Raw genomic sequence first — 22,473 nt, forward strand, 5'->3', positions numbered from 1 at the left:
CCAGTCATGGACGATCGGCCGGTAATTTGGGCATTCCTAATTTCGTCGGGCTGCCTGATGGCTTAGCCAGCGCTCAGCCAGGATATCCCTTATGACTGGATGAATATTACGGCGAGATTACAGGCAACAGTTGTCTCGCTCGCCGGAGAAGAGAAAACAAAAACTAGGTGAGCCCCTCCAGACAGGTAAGTAGGGTGCTTTAAGGTACTGTAGGATGCTGGTGTTTAGGAGACATCGATCGCATACGACATATCCTTCGATTTGCGACCTGTAGAAAAGAAGAAATGGCGAGTTTCTGGTCCTTACTAACGCTGTACGCCGGACTTGTGTTCCTGCAGCTCGCACAAGCGCAAGCAACTTGCAACCTGAGTCCTCGCATCGCCGAGCAGCTGCGGTCGCTGCTGTCGCCCAGGTCTGAAGTTGTCTTGACGTCAAATGCCTCGTTTGCGACCGACTTTGTACAACGCTTTTCGGTCAACAGGGCGCCGTCCTTTGTGGTCGCCGTGAAGCCCGCCTCGGCAGCAGACGTGGGCCGGGTGGTGCGATACGCGTCACAGAATAATGTACCCTTTCTCGCTACTGGTGGTGGCCACGGCTACACGTGGTCCCTGAGCCGGCTGCAGTGCGGCATCGACCTGGACCTGAGCAGCTTCGACTCCATCGCGATTGACAATGCCGCCAACACCATGACGATTGGCGGCTCGGCTCTCAGCGATAATGTCACGAGGGCTTTGTATGCCGCTGGCAAGGAGTTGCGTATGTGCTTCCCCAAATTCCCCTCCATCCGAGTCCCCCAAATCATAAATGTCATCACCCTTGGATGATACATTGCCCAGAACTTGGCAGCTGACGCGTGCGTGATTGGTGGTCCGTTTCGCTCGTGCATAGCAGTGGGAATGTGCACCTGCGTTGGCTTTACAGGCTTCACTCTTGGTGGGGGCATCGGCCCCTATTCCGGGCTCTACGGAGCTGCATCAGACTCCTTGATCTCAGCCGAGCTGGTAACAGGCACCGGGCAGCTACTCACTGTGTCCAAGACGCAGCACCCGGATCTATTCTGGGGGCTCAAGGGTGCCGGGTTTAACTATGGCGTCGCAACGGCTCTCACCTTTCGCGTCTACCCGGCAACCAACGGCGGCCAGGCCGTCGTGACCAACATGATCTTCCCTGGCGCTCTCAACGGTACCGTGTGGCAGGTCCTGAGCGCCTTCTTTGGCAACCAGCCCAAGGAGCTCGGCCTTGCCCTGTCGGTTGGATACCAGGAGCAGCGCGGCGGCATGGTGATTATCGTTGGTTTTGTCTATGCCGGGCCCGAGGCCGAGTCAACGGCGCTGCTTAAGCCGTTCCTCGACCTGAATCCCCTGAATCTGCAGATACTAAACACTCCCTGGGAGGATGTCCCTGAAGTGATTGTGTACGGCGCCACGCGGGCGGGCTGTCAGAAGGGCGCCCAGTTTGTCCCGTACTCGGTCAATCTGTACAAGGTTGACGTGCCGAACCTCATCAATGTTGTGGGCTACATGCAAACCACTCTGGCCGCCAACGCGACGTTGCGGAGTGCGATTGTGACATGGGCGCAATATGCGCCGTATGGGTTTCAGCGATACGCTGATGATTCATCGGCATTTCCCTACCGCGCCGCGACGGCCTTTGTGTAAGTGTTATTCAAGACATTTTGAAAATGGATGTCGTTGTTTACACAATGATGCAGACAAATCAATGCCTTCTCACCCAGCGCAGAGCAGGTGCCCGCACTTGATGGCTTCGCCAGGGAGCTGCGCGATCGGTTCCAGCGAGGCAGCGGAAGCAGGTCGCTGGAGACGTACGTTCATTTCGGCCACGGAGACGAGACGCCCGCCGCGTGGTACTCGGCGCGCAAGCTGCCCCGGTTGCAAGAGCTGAAGCGTGTCTATGATCCGAAATCGCTGTTTTCGTGGTATAATGCGGTGCCGGTGAGGCGTGACTACTGGTAATGTGTATGATATTTAGCCTCTGAGAGGTTTGAGTTAATGATAGAGATGTATATTTATGATTCATTTGAATTTCTACTGTCAAGAAGCCACCATCTCTCTGCTTTCCAGGTTGCACTGAGATCAGTTACCCCTCTGCCTAGGATTATAACGGGGACGGAGGTGGAAATATAGGGGTTTGGGCTCAAACACCAAATACGCCTTCTGGTCCAGCCATCGATCCTGCCCTTCTGCCAGGGTCAGATCAAACGCGTAGACGATTCTGGCTAGAATCACGCGCGCTTGGGCAAGGAACACCCTGTGTAGGCGACATTAGCCGTTGAAACCATTTCAGCTAGTATATGATTAGGAGACTGGCATTCGTACTTTGAACCTATACAGTTACGCGGCCCCGTGGAAAAGGGCATAAAGGCCTCCTTGACGTCCTTGTCGAATTGACTATCGTAGTACGGATGTCCCGAGTCTAAGAAGCGCTCGGGATGGAATCCGTCCGGGTCGGACCACAGCGTCGGGCTGTTTTGGATGTTTTGCAGGTTGATGCCGATGACCGTCTAGCACGCTCCCTTGTAAGTAACGCGTATTTGATAGAGAAAAAGCCGGCCGTATTTCAGGTTGGCACTTACATTTCCCGGTATGAACTGCCCATCAATCGTCCTCCCCTCACGCGGAACCACTCTCGGTAGGCTGATAGGCGTCGGATGCCGGATACGCATCGTCTCGTTGACGACGGCCTCCAGGTAAGGCAAACCCTGGGTCGACTGAACCGTAATCTCGTCCTGGCTCGCAAATCGGACTCTTATCTCATCCACAAGACGCTTCCACTTTTCCCGCTCCCGATGAAGCAAAAAAGCACTTGTCGACAGCGCCACAGTCGTCAACTGACAATCCGCAATGACAAACGCCAACCCGTTCGTAACCAGCTCCTTGGTGGTAACCCCCTTCTTCCCACTCTCATCAATTCGCCCAACCACAGGCGAGACAAAATCCGACCTGACACCCGTCATGTCCCCCTTGGCAAGCCGCCGCTGGATCTTGTCGGTCGCGATGCGCCAGTTGCGCAGGCGGTTTTTCCGCGTGGCGCCCAAAAGGAACAAACCCAGGAAAATGTCCAGGGGCGCAAATCGCGTCAGGCAGTTGCGGATGGTGCTGTACTTGGCGTGGAAAAAGAAGGCCTTTGTCATGGAGTTTTCGTTGTCGTCCTTCAGTCCGTCAAAGGACTCGCCAAAGCTCAGGTCCGTTACCGTGTCGAAGGTCGCGTAGCCCAGGAAGCGCTGCAGGTCGACTACCCCATCACCTGATTTGGTAATCTCACGGCGCAACCGTGCAATCAGCTCTCCCGCGTGCCGCTCGATGATGGGCGACTGGTCGCGCAGCGCCTTGTCGGAGAAGGCGTTGACCATGGCGCCGCGGATGCGCTTGTGGGTTTCATCGGCGGCGGTGAAGAGGGAGTGCGCGCCGTTCAGGGGCGGGGTTTGGCTGTACGGGTCTTTGGGGAGTAAGGGTTTGGAGACATAAATGTCCTTCCATGCAGCCGGGGAAATGGTGGTGATCTCGTCGGGCGCGATGCGCACCACGGGGCCGTACTGCTCATGCAGCCGGTCCAAGACCTGCCACAGGTCCCCCTGGATGACATGCCGCGCCCAGGGTATGCGCGAGACGGCCCACCATTTTGGGCCGGGGAACTTGGACAGTGGGTGGAAGTGAATGAGATAGATGGCGGAGAGGAGGCAGTACTGCTATTTGGTTAGTTTACTGTCCTAAGAAGGGGGGTGGTGATGCTCGGGCTGGGGTCTTGGGTGCTCACCAGGATGTAAGCCCCCACGCAGAAGCCGGCAAACCCGGGGCTTGGAAACAGAGGCAATGTGAATGACATGGCTGATTTCCCAGTGGTGTTTGCAGAAGCGGATAGCTGTCCCGACCCTGTAGGTGTCCCCAGCACAGATCTAAGGTGTGAAGGGCAACTTGAAGATAACCCTCACTCAGTGCATGCCTAGATGCGTATGTAGAATCCCTTTATCCGTATCGCACCAACTGATGGCTTGGCTCTGGAACTTGGACATGCGATTGTATGGATACCGGCCGTTACACGCATTAGTCTGACACCCCTGGTGCAACGTCGTGAACCAGCCAATCCCTGCAGTCCCAGCGACCGGACACTTATCACAGATGACTTTAGGCAACATAACGGTATCCAGGATTCCTTCCTGCGCAACTAACCAAAGCGCTGGGGCGGAGTACTGAGGACCGCATGCCCCGTGGGAAACGCAGACGAGTGGACTGTGGTCTGTGGAAATGGGCTAAGCGGATGAGTTCAAGGGCGGTTTGCGATTGGACGTCAAGTCCAATCTCCAATCGCAGCGTAACATCCACTGCCGCCCCCCTGCCGGACGGACTCGGGCCCGGAAAGGATGTCTGCCTTCGGTGTCTTTTTGCCAGTTTGGAACCCAGGAGAGGTACTGTACTCGACGCGAGTGCGGCCACATTAACCGTTCTGGATGATTACATACTGTGCACTTAGAGCAATGATATGTAAGCGGTACACCGCAAACCAGGTAGCCGGAACCCTCCCCTGGACGTGTAGACTGTAGACTGCTGCTCATGCAGCAATAGTGCTGTACAGTACCTCATGATGGCGCCCGAGCTTGACCACCAGAAGACGGGGACGAGGCCGTCTTCATCCCCAATATCTGCCGCCTTTTTCTGTCCGCAGAGCCGCGCGCCAAGCCCAGAGTACCTCGACGGCTTGCACGCCTTCCTGGCCCGCCACCACCACGGTCAAGCCCTCCTTGGAGAAGTTGCTAGCTTAGGGACCGATGGGACGTGGGCGTTATTCTCCGCCGCGAGCGGCGGCGTGCGGTCTCTCGCCGAAGGGCCTCGGTATCTCGGCCTGTTCAAAGACTGGGCTGTTCACGGGGTGTCGGCGCCCCTTGCCGTGGTGCGTTCCGGGATTGTAGCGCTCCCGCTGCTGGCCATTGTCCAGATCGGCCAGTATCTGCGCTACCTGGAAGCCCACGGTCTCTCACATCAACAGTTTCTGGCCCATGTGGGACGTTTCGGCGGGGGGCTGCAGGGCTACTGCGGCGGGCTGCCGGCAGCCGTCGCCATTGCCTGTGCGAAGGACGAAGCCGAGGTCGTCAGGCATATGGCGGCCATTCTGCGCATTCTCGTCGGAGTAGGGGCCTATGCCGAGGCGGCAGACGACACGCGGGACGAGGACGGGTCCACAACGCTGGCGCTCCGCCTCAAGTACGAAGGCCAGGGCGAGGATTTGACTAGCCGCTTCCCCGGAACCCACGTCTCTGCCATCACAGAGCCGAGGTCCATCAGCATTGTCGGGTCGGCGGGCACGCTGGACCGGCTGTATCGCTTCGCCCGGGACCAGGGACTGCAGGTGCAGAAGATGGAGGTTCGTGGCAAAGTGCACAATCCTGATAACGCACAACTTGCCGCCGATCTATGTCGGATTTGCCACGAGACGCCCTCCCTGCAACTTCCCGAGGCTGCCATGCTGCAGGTCCCCGTGAGGTCGAACAGGACAGCTTTGACGCTCCAGCATGGCTCGATGACCGAGGAGATCGTCACCACCATTTTGGCATCTCGATGCGAGTGGTTTAACCTCCTCAGCGAGGTAGCTCAGGATCTAAAGCGGTCAGCGCAGACTGAGCATTCAGTCGTCGTTTTTGGTCTGACGGACTGCGTGCCCCTGAGTCCGTTCCACAAAGAAAGCCTCCGGATCAACAAGATGGAAGCGCACAGCCTGATACATGTACAGCGAGATGGAGACATCGTAAACAAGAGGCGCTCTGCCATACAACCGCCTCCAGAACTACCAGAAGATGCAATTGCCATAATCGGGGCGTCCTGCCGTCTTCCGGGGGCCAACGACCTGGACGAACTGTGGGACCTTATCTCTCAGGGGCTGGACTGCCACCGCGAGGTGCCCACCGACCGCTTCGACCTGCCGGGCAGCTTCCGCGCATCACAAACCCCCAACTTTGCACACAGCCGCAAGTTCTACGGTAACTTCCTCGACGACATCAAGCGCTTCGACAACGCCTTCTTCAAAATATCCGCCCGCGAGGCGGCCAGCATGGACCCGCAGCAGCGCATGCTGCTTGAACTCTCCCACGAAGCCCTTGAATCCGCCGGCTACCTTTCCACACACTTCCGCGAGCAAGGTGACAACGTGGGCTGCTTCATCGGCGCAAGTTTCGTCGAGTACCTCGACAACACCAGCGCGCACGCACCAACGGCCTTCACCTCGACGGGCACCATCCGGGCTTTCCTCTGCGGCCGCATCAGCTATCAGTATGGTTGGTCTGGCCCGGCCGAGGTGCTCGACACAGCGTGCTCGTCATCTCTAGTAGCAATCCACCGCGCGTGCAGGGCCGTTCAGGGAAGGGAATGCCGCATGGCGCTGGCTGGGGGGATCAACCTCATCACGGGGGTGCACAACTACCTGGACCTGGCCAAGGCCGGGTTTTTGTCGCCCACAGGGCAGTGCAAGCCGTTTGATGCCGCTGCGGATGGGTACTGTCGGTCTGACGGCGCCGGGCTGGTGGTGCTGAAGGGGCTCAGGGACGCCATAGCCGACGGGGATCAAGTGATGGGTGTGATTGCTGGCGCCGCAACTAACCAGGGCGGCCGGTCGTGTTCTATTACGGTGCCCCAGCCGAGCGCGCAGCAGGCGCTGTACCGGACGGTGCTGGAGCGGGCAGGTGTCAGGCCCGAACATGTTACGTATGTCGAGGCGCACGGCACGGGCACTCAGGCGGGCGATCCGCTTGAGATGGAGAGCATCCGCGCCGTTCTGGCTGGCAGGGACAGTAGTGATACCCGGGGGGCTCTGATCCGCAAAGATACACTGACTGTTGGCTCGATCAAGGGAAACATTGGCCACTGCGAGACGGCGGCAGGCGTTGCGGGTCTGCTCAAGGTGCTAGCCATGCTCAAGCACGGCAAGATCCCGCCGCAGGCCAGTCACAGCCGGCTCAACCCCAAGATCCTGCCCCTGGAGCCCGACGGGATCACCATTGCGCGGAGTCTGCAGGGCTGGGATGTTCCCTTCCGCGCGGCGCTTGTCAGCAGCTACGGCGCGGCCGGGTCGAATTGTGCCGTGCTCTGCTGCGGTATGGTGCCAGCCCAGGGCCAAGATGTGGTGGAGTGGGGTGGTATGAAGGAGAAGAAATCGAGGTACCCCGGGGTGGGTTATGCCCAGCCATATTCGACGACAACTTATCCAAGTGATTCCCTGTGCTTCCCCCTTCATGTGAGCGCCGCTTCGGAACAAAGCTTGCAGGAGAATGCCCGCAAACTGGCGGCGTATTTGCGTCGCACGGCGGGTCAGGTTTCGTTGCTGAATATCGCGTACACCCTGAACGAGAAGAGGCAGCGGTTCAAGTACTTGGTCAGCATCACAGCCAGCACGGTGCAGGAGGCTGCCGCTCAACTCGATAACATCGCCAAATCTCCAGGTCCTGACACACCATCAGCTTTCCAGCTCCCAGCAACCACCAAACCCTCCGTTCTCGTCTTCAGCGGCCAAAGTGACCGTGCTGTCGGTCTCGACCGGTCGTATTACTTCTCATACCCCATCTTCCGAGCATACATCGACGCCTGCGATCACGAGCTCACGGAACTAGGCTACAAGCCCATCATCCCTTCCATCTTCCAGACCAAGGAAGAACCCATCAACGACATCTCCACACTACAATGTGGCGTCTTTGCCGTGCAGTACGCGTGCGCCCGCAGCTGGATGGATGCGGGCCTCAGACCAAAAGCCCTGGTCGGGCACAGTCTAGGCGAGCTGACGGCGCTTGCTGTATCGGGGGTACTCTCGTTGCGCGACGCCCTGAAGCTGGTTGCCGAGCGCGGGCGGCTGGTCGAGACAAAGTGGGGTGCGGAAAAGGGGGCGATGCTTGCTTTGCAGGGCTGTGACGTTGAGGGATTTTACAAGATATCCCGGCTGGTACTGGAAAGGGGTCACAAACTGGAAATTGCCTGCTACAACGGCCCAACCTCGCTCGTTGCCGTGGGCACCTCCGCCGCCGTGGCCGCAGCTGAAGAGACACTTCGCAGGGAGCCGGGCCTTTCTGGGATCCGATTCCAGCGGCTCGCCACCAGTCACGGCTTCCACTCGGTGCTGGTCGACCCGATCCTGCCTGACCTGGCGGCCGTTGGCGCCTCCCTGACGTGGCACGAGCCGGCTATCCCGCTCTACACCTGCACCGCGGAGCCGCTGGGATCTGTAAAGGAGGGGTATGACGTTTGCCGACACGCGCGCGCGCCCGTCTTTTTCTCTGAAGCGGTCCAGAGAGTTGAGGACGCACTCGGCCCCTGTGCCTGGCTCGAAGCGGGCATCGATTCGCCCGTGATTAACATGGCCCGGCGAGCTGCCAAGGAGCCGGATGCCCACACATTCCAAGCCATGAAGACACCAACAAAGGGATCTTCCGTCCCTGCCAACGCCGTTGGAGAGGTTGTCGCATCCCTCTGGAGAAGCGGCGTGTTCCTGTCGCACTGGAGATTCCTTCCCGTGCCCAACGATGATAACCTCCCCGGGGCCAGGGAGTGCAAGCAGATCTGGCTACCGCCGTACCAGTTCCAGCGCACGCCGCATTGGCTGGACAACATTGACCGCGCAGCCGAGGCGTTCAAAACCGCCGCCGTTGCCTCAGTCCCTGAAACAAAACCACCACCGCCACCACCACTCGTCTCAAGAAAACCAAGCCTAAGCAATTCCCAACAAGGAGTCGCCGAGTTCACCATTAACACGCAGAGCCCACGCTTCCAGGAGCTCGTGGCCGGCCACGCGGTGCGCTCCCGCCCGCTCTGTCCGGCATCCGTCTACGCCGAGTGCGCGACCATGGCGGCGCAGCAGCTCCTCTCTGCACCAGGGAGTCAAGGGACTCAAGAGGGAATGGGGCTTGTCCTGGAACAGGTCCGCTTTCTTTCTCCCCTGGGCGCGTCACCACAAGGTGGAGGGGAGGTCACGCTGCGGTTGGAACAGACCAACAGCCTTGAGAGTGGTGATGGGAGTTCAAGGGCATGGACCTTCTCCATTAGCACCCACCAACAACAACAACCCAAAAGCAAACCTATCGTCCACGCCACAGGCCGCATCTCCCTCCCTTCATCCCCCACAAGTAGTACCAGTGAGCTAACAACCCTCGCCCGGCTGCTCACCACCTCCCTTTCCAACCTATCCACCTCTCCCGACGCAGACCGTTTGCAATCCACCCGAGCCTACACACTCTTTTCCCGCGTAGTCACATACGCGCCCTTTTTCCGCGGCATGTGCTGCGTAACCCTGCTCGATAAGACCGGCGAGGCCGCTGCGACAGTCGCCCTACCTCCCGGTGTACCCCAGCCTGGGAGAGAGGACGGTTCCCCTCAGGCTGCCTGGCGGACGTGTGATGCTGTGTTGGTGGATGCGTGGATTCAAGTTGCTGGGCTGCTGGTTAACAGTAATGATGATAATGAGGGGGAGGTGGCGGTCATGACTGGCCTGGATAGGGCTGTTATTTCCCCCGATGCATGCAGTTCTTCCAATGGTGATGAAGGGAAGGGGGAGAGGGAGATGAAAGTTTATGTCAAGGTGGATGGTGATGGTAGCAATGGAGATGGGGCTGGGAGGGGAGAAATTGTTGGGGATGTGGTTGTTTTTGACTCGAAATCGGAAGGGCGGCAGGGATCAAGAGTGGTGGCTGCGCTATGCGGGTGTCGGTTTGCACGGGTGCCTGTGGCCAAGCTCGAAATGATGCTGGATTTGGCTGGTTCCGGGTCCGGGGGAAGTATGATGAACTCGCGGGTGAAGGATGCTGCTGCTGCTGCTGCTGATGGCACCAGCTCGAGTACGCCCACCGAGGCGTCGGCCTCGTCGTTCAACCCGACTCCTGCGAGTACTCTGACTCCGGCCGAGTCCGGCAGCGCTGAGCATAGCTATGCGACGCTGAGAGAGATGATAGCCGGGTACACTGGGCTGGACAGCTCGGCGGTTCCCGCCAGCACAGCGCTCTCAGATCTCGGCCTGGATTCGCTGGCTTCGGTCGAGTTGGCCGAGCAACTCTCCTCCGTGTTTGGTGTTTCCGTTGACAGCAGCGATTTGCCTGCAAGCACCTTGGACGATCTCGCCCGGCATCTCGGTCACTCTCCGTCGGCAGGCGGTCAGCAGCATGCCATGTCACGAGAGTCGTCACCCTTTCCGCCAGCGTTAAGAAAAAATACGGCACCATCCCTTGACCTCGCTGGTGACCGTGCAAAGCTGCTGGGAATCTTGTCCGAGCTATCAGGGGCTAAGACCGAGGACATCACGCCCCAGCACGCGCTCGTCGACCTGGGCATTGACTCGCTCTCTCTGGTAGAGCTGCAAGAGGAGCTGAGAAGCAGTTTCTCGGCCAACCTTGGCGGTGTCGATGCGAGCTGCACGGTTCAGGACCTCATGACCCAGCTGGGCATTGCTGGGCCACCGACAAGCCAACGCAGCACTGAACCAGACGCGAGCAAGTTTTCCCCTGACGCCTCGACCGTCTCTGAGAATGACACGGCATGTCATCAAGAGGGAGAAATCACCCTGAGCAACCCCTTTGTCGCGCTGGAGTCGTCAGACGGCTGCTTCAACTCCTCGGCTACCATACGGGGGTTCAAGAATTACTGGCGAGATGTTGCGCCACTTCAAGACGAGCTGACGGTTGCCTACATAATCGAGGCCTTTTCTGCCCTTGGTGTCAGTTTCAGACACATCCCTCCCGGCGCCAGACTCCCATCTCTTTCAAATTCTGTGCTGGCGGACAAGTATGGCAAATTACTCGCAAGACTTTGGGAAATCCTGCAGCAGCGCGATATCGTCTCAGTGGACTCCGAAGGGCATCGGATCCGCGGGCCAGCCTACATCGATGACTGTATTCGCCGTATTGACGACCTCCGGGTCAGCTTGGTGAATCCATATTATGAATACATCCCAGAAGCCAACCTAATAAACCTCACCGGGCCGCGACTCGCCGACTGCCTAACCGGAAACACGGATCCCGTCCAGATCATGTTTGGCAGCGCCACCTCGCTGCAAATCATGGAAACCTACTACAGTCAGTCGCCCATGCTGTCGACAGCAACGCAACAGCTCGCCATCTTTCTCACAACGTATCTGAAGGACGCAGACACTCGGGGCCGACCCATCCGCATCCTAGAAGTCGGCGCCGGCACGGGTGGAACGACCAGGTGGCTCACAGAGGCTCTGCAAATTGCCAACATCCCGGTGCAGTACACCTTCACCGACATCTCCCCGAGCCTTGTGTCCAAAGCAAAAGCCAAATTCGCGCAGCAGCATCCCTGGATCGACTTCGCAGTGCTCGATCTGGAAAAGCCCATCCCAGCCCAGTTCAAGCACCGGTTCGACGTCGTGATCGGGACCAACTGCGTCCACGCGACCACCGACCGGGCAGCGACGTGCCAGCGTCTCCGGGACACCCTTGTGGTGAGTGGTGGCGTCCTGGTCCTGTCTGAGGTCACCCGCGTCGTGGACTGGTACGACATTGCCTTTGGCCTCTTGGACGGCTGGTGGGTGGCTGATCAGGGCAGGCGCTACCCCCTGCAGCCGGCAGAGTACTGGATGGACGCGTTCCGCAAGGCCGGGTTTGCGTCGGCGAGTTACTCGCGCGGTGACACGCCCGAGGCCAACACGCAGCGCCTGCTGGTGGCTTGTACCAAGGGCTGGCCTTGCTCTTATGCGGGGACGTACGATACTGAAATCGCCCGGCCGCTGGCAGTGGCAGGGAAGACGAACAAGATGGCATACCGTCTGCTGACCATGGTGTACAAAGAGGTGAATGGCGTCAAGATTCATGCCGATGTCTATTTCCCTTCCGAGCCGACAGGGAAGGCCATGCCAATAGGTAATGTCCCTTGACAGCAAATAAATCGCGTTGCTAACATAATGTCAGCACTGATGATCCACGGCGGGGGTTACATGACGCTCTCCCGCAAAGCAATCCCGCCGGCCGAGGTCCGCCAGCTGCTTGCGCACGGCTTCCTGCCCGTGAGCGTCGACTACCGGCTGTGCCCGGAGGTGGACATGGTCGAGGGCCCCATCGCCGACGTGTGCAGCGCCTACCGCTGGGCCAAGACCGACCTCCCTGAAGAGGCGGCCTTGTTCGGCCACGACGTGGACCCGACCCGCGTGGTGGCCGTCGGGTGGTCGACGGGCGGTCATCTGGCTGTCTCGCTGGGCTGGACCGCGAGGGAAGCCGGGTTGGAGCCTCCGAAGGCGGTGCTCAGCTTTTGTGCGCCTTATGATTTTGAGTCAGGCGGTAAGATTTTTCATCCGTAGGCAAATCTGCTGTGCTGATTCGAAGCTGACGGCATTGTTTGCCAGAGCTCGAATCGTCGCGTCCGAGTCTGACCTCCCTCCCGGATCGGAAACTGAAGCTGGAGAGCATCTTAGAGAGATTACAGTCCTCCCAACAAGTAAGCCCTCTCCAGCAGACCAGCCTTCAAACGGGTTGTCAAGAGTTCTGGAGTTCCTAACCAACCCCTTACTTACCTTGTACCTGCCAGATCACCGAACACCACCCTCCACAACCAACCACCACCCATGTCCCAAGCGACAACAACAACCTCACTTTCCTCCGCGCAGGCGACCCCCGCTCGGAACTAGTCCTATCCCTCTTTCAACAGGGCCAAGGGGGGATCGGCCTGTCCTTACTCCTCCACGGTCTCCACTCCACCGCCATCACTTCCAACCCTTCTTCAGTCAGAAGCACCGGCGGCAGCAGCAAACAGAGCATCATCGACGCCCTTCGCCACGCAGTCCCGTCTTCACAGCTAATCGCGCGAGTGAGCCCGCTAGCCCGGGTGCGTGCGGGTGCGTACCGTGTCCCCACCCACGTGGTGCACGGTACGGCCGACGCCGTCGCGCCCTGTGCTGCTGCCGAAAGGTTTGTCGGTGTGCTGAGGGAGAGCGGGGTGCGGTGTGGGTTTAGTAGAATTGTTGGAGGTGGGCATATGCATCTTTGCACCACTAGAAGTGCGGGTGGTGGTGGTGGTGATGATAATGAACAGGAGGACGAGGGGAGTCAGGCGAGTAGCAAAGAGTGGACAGAGGCGGTGGAGGGAGGGGTGAGGTTTTTGATGGAGGAGGTTCAGCTTGCTGGTTCATGTTGACTCTCGAGGACGACACGATATTGACCAGGGCAGGTATTGTTATGGAGTTCTTGATGTACCGGATGGATGAGTGGCAGGATTGTTAGGCAGTTATGTTTCCGGTTATGTTTCTCTTGAGATTTTTGGATTTCAATACTGATGTCGGGTTTCTTGACTTGTGTCGTCTTACCGTTTCCATAGGAAAGAGCTGTCCTGGTGTGCAAGGCTGCAAGCAACCATCCTCGAACCATTTGTCACCCGTGGCGCTAGCATGTGGCGCTGTGGCGCTACTTCGCCATTGTTGGCCCACAGCCGTCCGGGCACTGAATCACCGATCCGTTGATCGTTCCAGCCTTGGGCTTTGCCGCTCCACACCGCCAGCAGTCCAACACCAGTCCGGGGGCGGCGACACCCGCCGAGTCAATGCCATTGTGCTCGAAGCACACTTAGTGCACGATACCACGCACGATGGGGCGAATATGGCTCTTGCTTTTCCTAGTCGCGCTCCTGGCATCTTCTGCCAGTGCAGGTTAGTTTCCTTCCCAATCGGCATACTCCCCTTGCCTGCAGAAGTTGCTCTCAATCGAGAGACTGACACGCAGCCCAGCGGTCCCGACATTCTGCAAATGCACCTGCTTCAAAAACAGCACCATCATCCCTCTCGGCCCGCAGCACGACAACAATAACAACCCGGCGCCGCCGCCTCCCGCCTCATCATCAACCCCCTCCGATCCAAGTAGCACCACTCTCGAACCCGACACGGCTACCCCCGCTGCTGGCCGCTCCTCCTTCCCCTTCCTCGCCGCCCGCGAGGCTTCTACATCATGCAAACAATGCAACCGCGCCTTCTGCCTCAAGTACAACCTGCCCTTCTGCAAGGACGCCGAGGAAAAGGACATTGTCACGAGCTGTTTCCAGCGCGACAGCGCCAAGGACCAGATCATCGTCTGGGGGTTCATTCTCGGCACGGCGGGACTGCTCGGCTGGGCTGGGCTGAAGCGCGTCGTGGAGAAACAGCGTCAGCGGCAACAGCAGCCGCCTCGCGGGCTTGGTGGGGGAGGTAGGGAGGAGGTTATTGGTGGCCGCGGTGGTAATGGGAACGGTGATCATGATGGTCGAGGGGGTACACGGTTGTGGAGGCGGGGAGGAGGGCTGGCTGGTGGGAGGGGGGAGTATTTTCCCCTTGGGAGGGAGACGGATGGTGGGGATATTGCTGCCGCTTCTCGCGGGGCTGGATAGAAGGCATATACATAGGCATTTATGTGATGGGGTTTTGTCTTTCTGGCCGCGTTGGGTAGGTATGATTGTGTTCTGAGCTGTCTCGGCAAAGCCACGTGCGCTGAAGCAGTTGTATCGACAACACATGGACTCGGCGTGAACTTACTATTACCTGACCGTGGTGTGGTGTTGGCACCCTGCGTATGCGCCGAGCGGAGTTGAGGAAACAAAGTTCGGAATTAGGAAACTGCTTTTGTCTAGTCGAGCCAACTTTTATATGCCGTTCCTCATTGAGGATGCTCGCTCGGTATCACCCACCCAACTTTTGAGAACCTGCCCGTGAATTAACCTTTGAATAGCAACTTTGCCGCCAAACCCTCCTCACGTATCGTTTTTCTTGGCGGCCTTTCGTTGTCAATGAAACCCCTGATCCATCCAAAGAGGTGCACTACTCCTCCTCCAGGGGGGTCGTCTTGGGCTCGGCACCATTCGCCGTCCGTACATTAAGCTTCCTCCTCTCCCGGACCGCAGCTGCAAGGTCCTCGAGCACTTCGACAGTTGTCTCCCAGTCAATACAGGCGTCAGTGATGCTCACCCCCTTCTTGAGTGCCGCGGGACCCTCCGGGGGCACCTTCTGATTGCCTTCGTTGATGTTGGACTCGATCATCACACCAATGATGGCTGTCTCGCCTTCTCGGAGCTGGTCCGCCACGGCCTTTGCGACCTTGGGCTGGTTCCGGTGGTCCTTGTTCGAGTTGCCTGATCCAGTCAGTGACTCATCCCGAACGACATGTGCTTCGTGTAAACCCACCATGAGAGCAGTCAACCATAATTGCCAGCTTCTGGCCTTTCTTGATCAACGTCTCCTTCGCAGCCTGGATGCTCGCCTTGTCGTAGTTGGGCCCCTTTGTCCCGCCCCTCAGGATGACGAATCCATGCTCGTTGCCAGACGTCCGCGTGATGGCTGCCAGCCCCTGCTTCGTGACGCCCATGAAGTGGTGCTTGGCAGCCGCAGCGCCGATGGCGTCGATGGCAACGCCAAGGTTGCCGTCCGTCCCGTTCTTGAAGCCAACAGGGAAAGACAGGCCAGAGGCGAGTTCACGGTGGAGCTGGCTCTCGGTCGTCCTCGCTCCGATGGCGCCAACCGAAATGAAGTCGGCCAGGAACTGCGGCGAGATGGTGTCAAGCATCTCGCTAGCAATAGGCATGCCCGTTGACGTCAGGTCGCGGAAAAGCTGTCTTGATACGCGGAGGCCCTTGTTAATCTTGAAGGTTTGATCGATATCCGGGTCGTTGATGAGGCCCTTCCATCCCACCGTCGTCCGGGGCTTCTCGAGATAGGCACGCATCACGATGACCAGGTCGTCTGAAAGCTTGTCCGAGACAGCCTTTAGCCTGTGCGCGTACTCAATGGCCGTGGCAGGATCGTGGATAGAGCACGGCCCAACGATGACCAAAAGGCGGTCGTTCCGGCCCATGACCACGCCTACGGCCTCCCGTCTCCCCTTGACGACCGTCTGGAGGGACTCATCCGTCATGGGGATTTCTGAGATGAGCAGGGCTGGTGGAATGAGGGGATCCTGGCCCAACACTTTACGTGGGGTTAAAGAGAATTAGCAATAGCCATGAAAGGAAGTGATTCCATGGAAGGCGTGAATAAGAGGAACAAGGTGTGAACAGTTTTCACTGAAAGGCAACTGCAGTATCCAGGAGTGTCTTGATAAGCTACGAAAAATTCAGAGAATCGGCATACCTCTCATATCATCGGCCCGAAGGGGCGCCATCTCGGCTCCAGGCATTCTCGATAGGTTTCGAAAGGGTGAGAGAGGATAAAGGTTTATAGGTGAGCAGGGAGGTCGCGGGCGCCCTGCGTATATGGTTCGTGAGGCTTGTGCGAAAACACAGACGAATTTGTTTGTTGCAGGACTTTGAACTCGGCGGAGTGTGGAAAGCAGCGCCAGGTTGAAGCGGTATCGGCTAGGCACGTCGGTGGGGAGAGGATCAGTTTGCGCGGCCGAGGACAACAAAGGAACCCAATCTACGTCCAATTCAACAAGAAAAATGCACACTCAAAGTAAATGCAAGTAAAATAGGGGTTGAATGAAAAGTCAAGGTGGGGTGTTTGACGGGCGAGATGAAGTGGAATGGTTAATGACTCAGATGAGTTCCATATCCAGTTTACGGGGAGGGTTGGTCCGGCAGGGCGACCTGAGATCTCTGAAGGACCTGAATGTCTACGCTACCGTTCGACAAGAAAAGCAGCATTTGAGCAGATCTGCACAGCAAGCAGGAACATCAATCAATACCCTACTGACAGCAGGAAAAAGCAGGGAAAATGGTCGACCAAGATTTAGCGAATTGCACGCCTGGTGGTAAGCATTCGCTCTTTCTTGACTAATAACTTGGCCCTTTCACCCCTCCAACTTCATACCTTATTACACTCAATTCAACCATTCTTCAGCTGCGTTCTTCAGACATCAGTTGATATGGACGGCAGCAGAACAATCTTCGACCAAAACTGTCGTGGCACCGAATCACACGGCTGGTGTTGGTAAGCCCTCCGATCTTTTGAACTTTTCTGGCCGACTGCAGACAATCAGCAACCCCGGCTTGGCGGTTCCCCCAGGTGCATGTGGCCAAGTCTGGGAAGGGGATTCGACGAGATGCTCGGATGTGATTTTTTGGCTCAATACAGCTGGGGAACAAATAACCCTGAAGCTGTTCACTTACGGATAGGTATGGACATGAATAATTCTGCCTCTGTCATTTGTGGTTTTCTTTTTGAGATTCATGTCCATCTTGCCTCGTGTCATTGTTCCCTCTTTTAGACTCTAAGAGTTTGTGTCCTTCTTGGTGAATACAGGCTATCTCACCCTTTTGTGATTATTTGGTATCTTACTTATCTTAGATAGCTTTAGTGTTCACAGAGACGGGAATCCATGGTGTCTCGCCATCGTGTTGCCCGCAAACCTCTGAGATGCTTCAGGTTAACCTCCCAGGTCCACCTTAGCTGGCCACCCAGCGGCTGTTTCCTTGCCTGCCGGGATTACTACTCCCAATTATTGATGATTGACCGTATGCAAATGTGTGCTCAAGACTTGGAGTGCTGACGGCCAGTACGGCCTTTGAAGCAATTCTGAAACCGACCCTCCATCTTGTGGTCTTTCACCTGGCGAGCAGGTCTCCAATCTTGTTGGTGCACCGACCGATTCTCGGCCCAGGGAGCAGGAAGTCTCCACACTTCTCCCCCAAGAGCCCTGAACACACTGTTAGGGCCTCACGGGCCACTGGAGTAACTTACACCATTTCCGTAACCTTAGACGAAATACCTTACCGGACGAACATGAACTCAAACCTAGTAGTTAGTGCCTCTTCGTGATGATGGCATACCCGACGTAGCCTGCTGTAATTGTCTTGAATTCTTGCGTTGCTGGCCGAAGATGCTTCGAACGTTAAGGCTTCATACATACCAGGTACGGAGGATGGGGCCAAAAGTGTTCGTCGCCTTCCTCTAGCCAAGACTGCCAAGATCACAATACAGTGAGGTTCGCACAGTCCTGTCAGCCACCCACTGAAAGCCACCCTAATCAGCCGATTGACAGGTCAATCACTGGGTCAATCACAGGGCCACCTCAGTGCCCACTTCAGTAAAATTTGCAAGGAAGAACGCTACGTCCATAAAAATACAGTGCGTCCCTCTTCTCTCTGGCTTCTCATACGTTGACAGGCTTGGCACCAGCAGGAGGGTGACGAACACTTTTGGCCCCATCCTCCGTACTTTCTCTTTCTTGAGGTGGTTAACGTTGACTTAGCTCGGTCGCGTTGCCCTTGTCCAATTAGCTCTCGGCACCCATTAAGCCCCCACACTCCGAACCCCTGCCGCATCTGACGTCGCTGCCTGCCAATCGTTGATCGCCTTTCCAGCAGAAAGCGGTCTCTTTGGTGCAAACCCCACCGGCGGGCCCTAGCACCCGCGATTTGTCGGGTCTAACGGGCGTTCCCTTCTGTCACTTCACTGATGTATGTACCTTCGTATGCATAAGAGGTATAATGTTCCCGCACCCAATAGGCGGCCATCTCTCCATTTTCCAAGCGACTCTTCATGTGTATACACGATAGTCTTTGGAAACAGTGTCACCAGTGCTTTATCGTCTGGCGATTGGACAGGTTGCACAGCGCACGGCTACAGATGCCAAAGCCCTAGCTCCTTGGGATCGGGAAAGAGCCGACGGAGCTGTGACAGGGAGCTGACGGCCGACAGGCCAGCCTAGGCCAGCCCAGGTCTCCCCTCAGCCTCCGCTTCGTCGACCTTCCCTTCAACCGCAATAATCTTCTGAGCCGAACGTGCAGATCGATTGGAAGCGCCCAGAGGCCGATTGATCGAATTATCTCTGGCGAGCCTTGCCTCAACAAAGCGTCACCCCATCTCTTTTCTTTATTGCGAACAATCCGATTTCCGAAATACTTCCTCAGCACTCTGGCGCGGGCTACCATACAGTTCGAGGCGGCGGGATTCCCAGGTTTCTTAGTCCTCGCAAACCGGCAAGATGCTGTTCCACGAGGAATCTCCCGAGCAGCAGCGGAAGAGATGCAGGGAAGAAGATTACGCCGATATATCGGTTGGAGGCACTCTGGGGTTTACAGAACACAGAAGCGTAAGCATCCTGCCTATACTATCCAAGTGCGGCTGTTTGCGACTGCGCTCCGGATCTCAGGACGACCGGGGTTTCGGGTTCAGAAATGGCTGGACTGCCGGGGGCGTCAACTCGATCTGACTTGAGGCATAGAAACGACTACAATCATTACCCTTGAGGGGATCTCAGGCCTCGAAGCAATGGGCCAACCCGCCACCACTCCCTCCTTCTAACCCTACCTTTGCCATCCATGAACAGCCCCGGACGATTACACCGGTATCGTCGGAAACGGAAGAGCCGCCAGTGGAGCAGCATCTCTGGGCAGATGAACCCGAGCTTGTACCCGGGAGAGCAGCTGCTGCCGTGGCCTCCGAGGGCCTTGACACTGATATGGACATGATGGATACATCAGACGCAGTCTTGGATCGAGGCCAGGGCAAGGACGGGTCCGATGCCTTTCAGGCAAAGCTGAACGTGCCTAGTGTAACGGGCCGCATCCCTACACCGATCCACTGCAGCTTTGCTGCGCAAATACGAGGTAATAGCTGGAACGACCCTCACGGGGCAATGAGGCAGGGCGGCCCACTTGCAACGACACCTGAGGAACCCAATGCAATGGCGTTTAGCAGCAATGGACTGGTGGACATTACTGGCCAGTTTCCCCATGCGACGGGCAACGAGAGTGGACCAAGATTTTTGGAAGGTCAGGCAGCTGCCGCAGATGTCATGTCTGATTGGAACATGGTGCAACACAGGCGACTTCCCTCGCCCATCAGCGAGTGTGGCGGTGAGGATAGCCTGGAAAGCCCGAGGATGGTGCTAGATTCATCGCCTCAGCGCGGAGGGCACCTGAGTAGAGTCACCCACGAACACCCCCTGCTCGCCGGGCTCCCGCCGCGTGCCAGCTCAGCAGTAGAGGGAGGATATTCCCCGATCGGAGACAGCCCAACAGTTGAGAACCAGCTCGGCAACGCCATGGATGTTGAGGGTATTTCGACGCCTTCGCCGAAGAAGGGACACACTCGATCGAGACACACATTAAACTCGTGGACAGCGCTACAGCCAGGCATGACCCGGTCGTTCAGTATAGGATACCGAGCCGACTGTGAGAAATGCCGGATGAAAGTGCCCGGTCACTTTAATCACATCATCATCTCATAGGAGGGTGAACATTTCGGCGATTGAGAATCGTTGAACGCCGCAACCAACAGTGCAGCAACACTCGGGGAGCTACTCGCGCCTGCCATGAGCTATACCTCTGGAGGGGGGTGGGTCAGGAAACTGGTGTCTCTGGCTGGTAACCCATCTTGAGGGTTTCCTTGGGAATCATCATGCCCAAACCGCTCGTTTATCTGTGATGCGCAACTCGCTTCAGGAGTAGCGTGTCTGGGTGAGACTCTTTTGCTAGCCTTGAAGATTTGGAGTTAGGGGGCGATCCACGGTCTGAACAGACTCGGGCACATTGCTCATGAGTATTTGCCTGGTAATGGAATCGTTTTTTGGGAGTGCGTATAGGATAGGTATTCGGTGGCATTTACAGAAAGCACCCAGAAACACGGCAACACACAAGTTGCACGTTACAGCAAACCCAAGCTCAGAACATGGACCTGGCGGTACTGAAGAGCAATGCAATTGGTATACAACTACCTGGCGCATACCATTTCATTCATTGAGATACCTGCGTTAGCTGTTCGGCGGCACTATGATACCAAAAGACCAATCTCGGCTCGTCACCTCTTCGTTGCTCTGGACTGCGTACAGCTGTATACAGCCCATACCGAGACCAAAGCCCAAGCTAAAGCTCCACGGACTTGCTGGATGTTAAGGCACCTAGCTGGCAGAGCTCTTGTCTAGATATGTACAGATTCCGCGCCGAGTAATGCACCCTCCGATCTACACTAATATACAGTCTCCATGCCCATGTTGCTTCTCGCACCGTGGTGCTGGCCCGGCGCCCCGGCTACTCACTAAGGTGGATTTCAGGAGGCGAATATGCAGGAACCATCATAGCCTTCGGCTGATAGTACTCCAATCGTTGCACAGCAACACCAACTAACTGAGCCTCAATGTACCCACCCACTGCCAGGCACCTTGCAAGGTACAGGACATTCAGGTCGCCATTACCACCACCCCTTCTTAGGCGGCTCTTCCTGCCCTGTAGTGGTAGGGGCAGCAGCGGGCTTGTCCTGCTGCTGCTCGATCCCAACCCGATCCAGCGGCCCGCCCTGTCGTTGGTTCTGCTTCTCCTTCTCAAACGCCGCGTGCGCCTTCTGCTCGACGGCGCGCACAATGTCGCTGTTGCGGACGCCCGCGGCATCGTCCTCCTCGCTCAGGCTGCTGCTCTCCTCCTGCTTCTTGAGATTGGACGTCAGCCAGGCCCATAGGCCTGTCTTATGTGGCTGCTGCTGCGGCTGCTGTGAATCAGCGGTCTCCTGGCTGGGTTGTTGTTGTTGTCTCTCGCTTGTTGGCCACGAGACGGTTTCTGTTATCGACCGCCCCGACCCTGACGCTGCTGGTGAGCCCGCCGTCGCTGTCGCGGGGTTGGATGTGGATTTTGTGGCGGGTTCGGGCGTGCTGAGCACGCTGATGTTGGAGAAGAAGGATGTCTTGCGCCCGGATTCACGCTCCCGTTCGATCTGCTCCTCAACCAGGGCGATCTGCTCCTCGGTGGCCTTGCCCGTCATGTAGGCTATGCGGGCAGCCTCAAGACTGTCGGCCTCAAACTTCTTTTGCGCCTCGATCCATTCCCTAGTACGCTTCTTGTTGTACCGTATCATATCGTAGGCTGTGTAGACCGTTGCTACGGCGGCGACGCCTACCAGGATTCGTTAGCCTGATAAGGTACATTTTCCCCATTCAGTTGCCCCTATTGAAGACAGGAGGCTCAGTCGCAGACTGATGTCGTACTCACCCGTGAATATGACAAGGCCGAAGACTGTGATCCTGTGCGCCGAGTCGAACACCCGTCTGCCCACATCAACGATCTTGTCGAACTTTGAGATCTGAGCTTCCTTAGCCCTCCGGTGTGCAGCTCGTAACCGGGCTACCCTCTGCTCGGGGGTCTCTACGATCCCGGGGTCACCATCGCCGCCGCTGCCTGGAACTCCTCCGGGTTTGGACCGAGGGGACGCGAACCGGGGTATGGCCGTCTTGGAGCTCGCATGCGGCGTCGCTGCGGTAAATCGCGTCGCGTCCGAGACGCTGCGCGGAGCAGCAGTCACTGGCATAATTGGTCCGTCGAGATGTCCTGCGTTTGTGCCCTGTGTAATCGTCCGGGTCGGCAGGGTACCCTGATATTGGGGCTGGAATGAAAGCTGCCGAGACTTTTTCCTAGCCGAGCTCGAGCACACTGGAATCTCAGACCATCCAATCCAAGCGCCAAGCTATGGGAAGGTTTTTTGGAATTGAGCGACCCACGGAGCTTCCCGGCCTGCTGGCTACGTACTGCAGACAAGCCACAGCACCCCACTGTGCCAAGCACGTGGCTAGCCAATGCCTGCCGTGTCAGGCCCACT

General features: G+C 57.3%; 6 protein-coding genes across 6 annotated transcripts; 3 read left to right on the forward strand and 3 right to left on the reverse strand.

The window, feature by feature from the left end:
• Positions 1-284: 284 nt before the first annotated feature.
• N656DRAFT_712813 (FAD-binding domain-containing protein) lies at positions 285-1,973 on the forward strand (the record flags this gene model as incomplete). Its single annotated transcript, XM_064811850.1, has 3 exons — positions 285-756; positions 889-1,654; positions 1,712-1,973. The coding sequence occupies 3 exons, from the start codon at positions 285-287 to the stop codon at positions 1,971-1,973; spliced, it is 1,500 nt and encodes a 499-aa protein (XP_064668468.1).
• N656DRAFT_184978 (cytochrome P450 monooxygenase-like protein) lies at positions 1,876-4,219 on the reverse strand. The gene is made up of 4 exons (XM_064808799.1): positions 3,775-4,219; positions 2,594-3,703; positions 2,337-2,521; positions 1,876-2,268 (listed from the first exon to the last, which is right to left on the reverse strand). The coding sequence occupies exons 1-4, from the start codon at positions 3,841-3,843 to the stop codon at positions 2,094-2,096; spliced, it is 1,539 nt and encodes a 512-aa protein (XP_064668469.1). The 5' UTR covers positions 3,844-4,219; the 3' UTR covers positions 1,876-2,093.
• Positions 4,220-4,599: 380 nt separating this feature from the next.
• On the forward strand, positions 4,600-14,684 carry N656DRAFT_846528 (uncharacterized protein; the record flags this gene model as incomplete). Its single annotated transcript, XM_064819233.1, has 5 exons — positions 4,600-11,860; positions 11,909-12,274; positions 12,340-12,431; positions 12,522-13,116; positions 13,714-14,684. 5 exons carry the CDS (start codon positions 4,600-4,602, stop codon positions 14,343-14,345), a joined length of 8,946 nt encoding a protein of 2,981 aa, XP_064668470.1. The 3' UTR covers positions 14,346-14,684.
• An 88-nt stretch (positions 14,685-14,772) lies between these two features.
• On the reverse strand, positions 14,773-16,123 carry N656DRAFT_713018 (3-deoxy-7-phosphoheptulonate synthase; the record flags this gene model as incomplete). Its single annotated transcript, XM_064811866.1, has 3 exons — positions 14,773-15,083; positions 15,136-15,915; positions 16,078-16,123. 3 exons carry the CDS (start codon positions 16,121-16,123, stop codon positions 14,773-14,775), a joined length of 1,137 nt encoding a protein of 378 aa, XP_064668471.1.
• Positions 16,124-18,996: 2,873 nt separating this feature from the next.
• Positions 18,997-20,241, forward strand: N656DRAFT_185346 (uncharacterized protein). The gene has a single exon (XM_064808800.1). The coding sequence runs from the start codon at positions 19,349-19,351 to the stop codon at positions 20,117-20,119; it is 771 nt and encodes a 256-aa protein (XP_064668472.1). The 5' UTR covers positions 18,997-19,348; the 3' UTR covers positions 20,120-20,241.
• A 373-nt stretch (positions 20,242-20,614) lies between these two features.
• Positions 20,615-22,359, reverse strand: N656DRAFT_830432 (uncharacterized protein). The gene is made up of 2 exons (XM_064818603.1): positions 21,870-22,359; positions 20,615-21,773 (listed from the first exon to the last, which is right to left on the reverse strand). Exons 1-2 carry the CDS (start codon positions 22,183-22,185, stop codon positions 21,079-21,081), a joined length of 1,011 nt encoding a protein of 336 aa, XP_064668473.1. The 5' UTR covers positions 22,186-22,359; the 3' UTR covers positions 20,615-21,078.
• Positions 22,360-22,473: the final 114 nt, after the last annotated feature.

This window comes from Canariomyces notabilis, assembly GCF_033297395.1.
Source record: "Canariomyces notabilis strain CBS 508.74 unplaced genomic scaffold N656scaffold_17, whole genome shotgun sequence".
Classification (NCBI taxonomy): domain Eukaryota; kingdom Fungi; phylum Ascomycota; class Sordariomycetes; order Sordariales; family Chaetomiaceae; genus Canariomyces; species Canariomyces notabilis.

Excerpts from the sequence above, each read along its gene's own strand:
- N656DRAFT_185346 (XM_064808800.1), top strand. The coding sequence starts at position 19,349 with ATGGACATGATGGATACATCAGACGCAGTCTTGGATCGAGGCCAGGGC.
- N656DRAFT_830432 (XM_064818603.1), bottom strand. The coding sequence starts at position 22,185 with ATGCCAGTGACTGCTGCTCCGCGCAGCGTCTCGGACGCGACGCGATTT. Across the intron at positions 21,774-21,869 it reads CGGCCTTGTCATATTCACGG|GCGTCGCCGCCGTAGCAACG; the intron begins GTGAGTACGACA and ends GAATCCTGGTAG.
- N656DRAFT_184978 (XM_064808799.1), bottom strand. The coding sequence starts at position 3,843 with ATGTCATTCACATTGCCTCTGTTTCCAAGCCCCGGGTTTGCCGGCTTC. Across the intron at positions 3,704-3,774 it reads GCGTGGGGGCTTACATCCTG|TACTGCCTCCTCTCCGCCAT; the intron begins GTGAGCACCCAA and ends ACCAAATAGCAG. Across the intron at positions 2,269-2,336 it reads CGTAACTGTATAGGTTCAAA|GGTGTTCCTTGCCCAAGCGC; the intron begins GTACGAATGCCA and ends TCGCCTACACAG.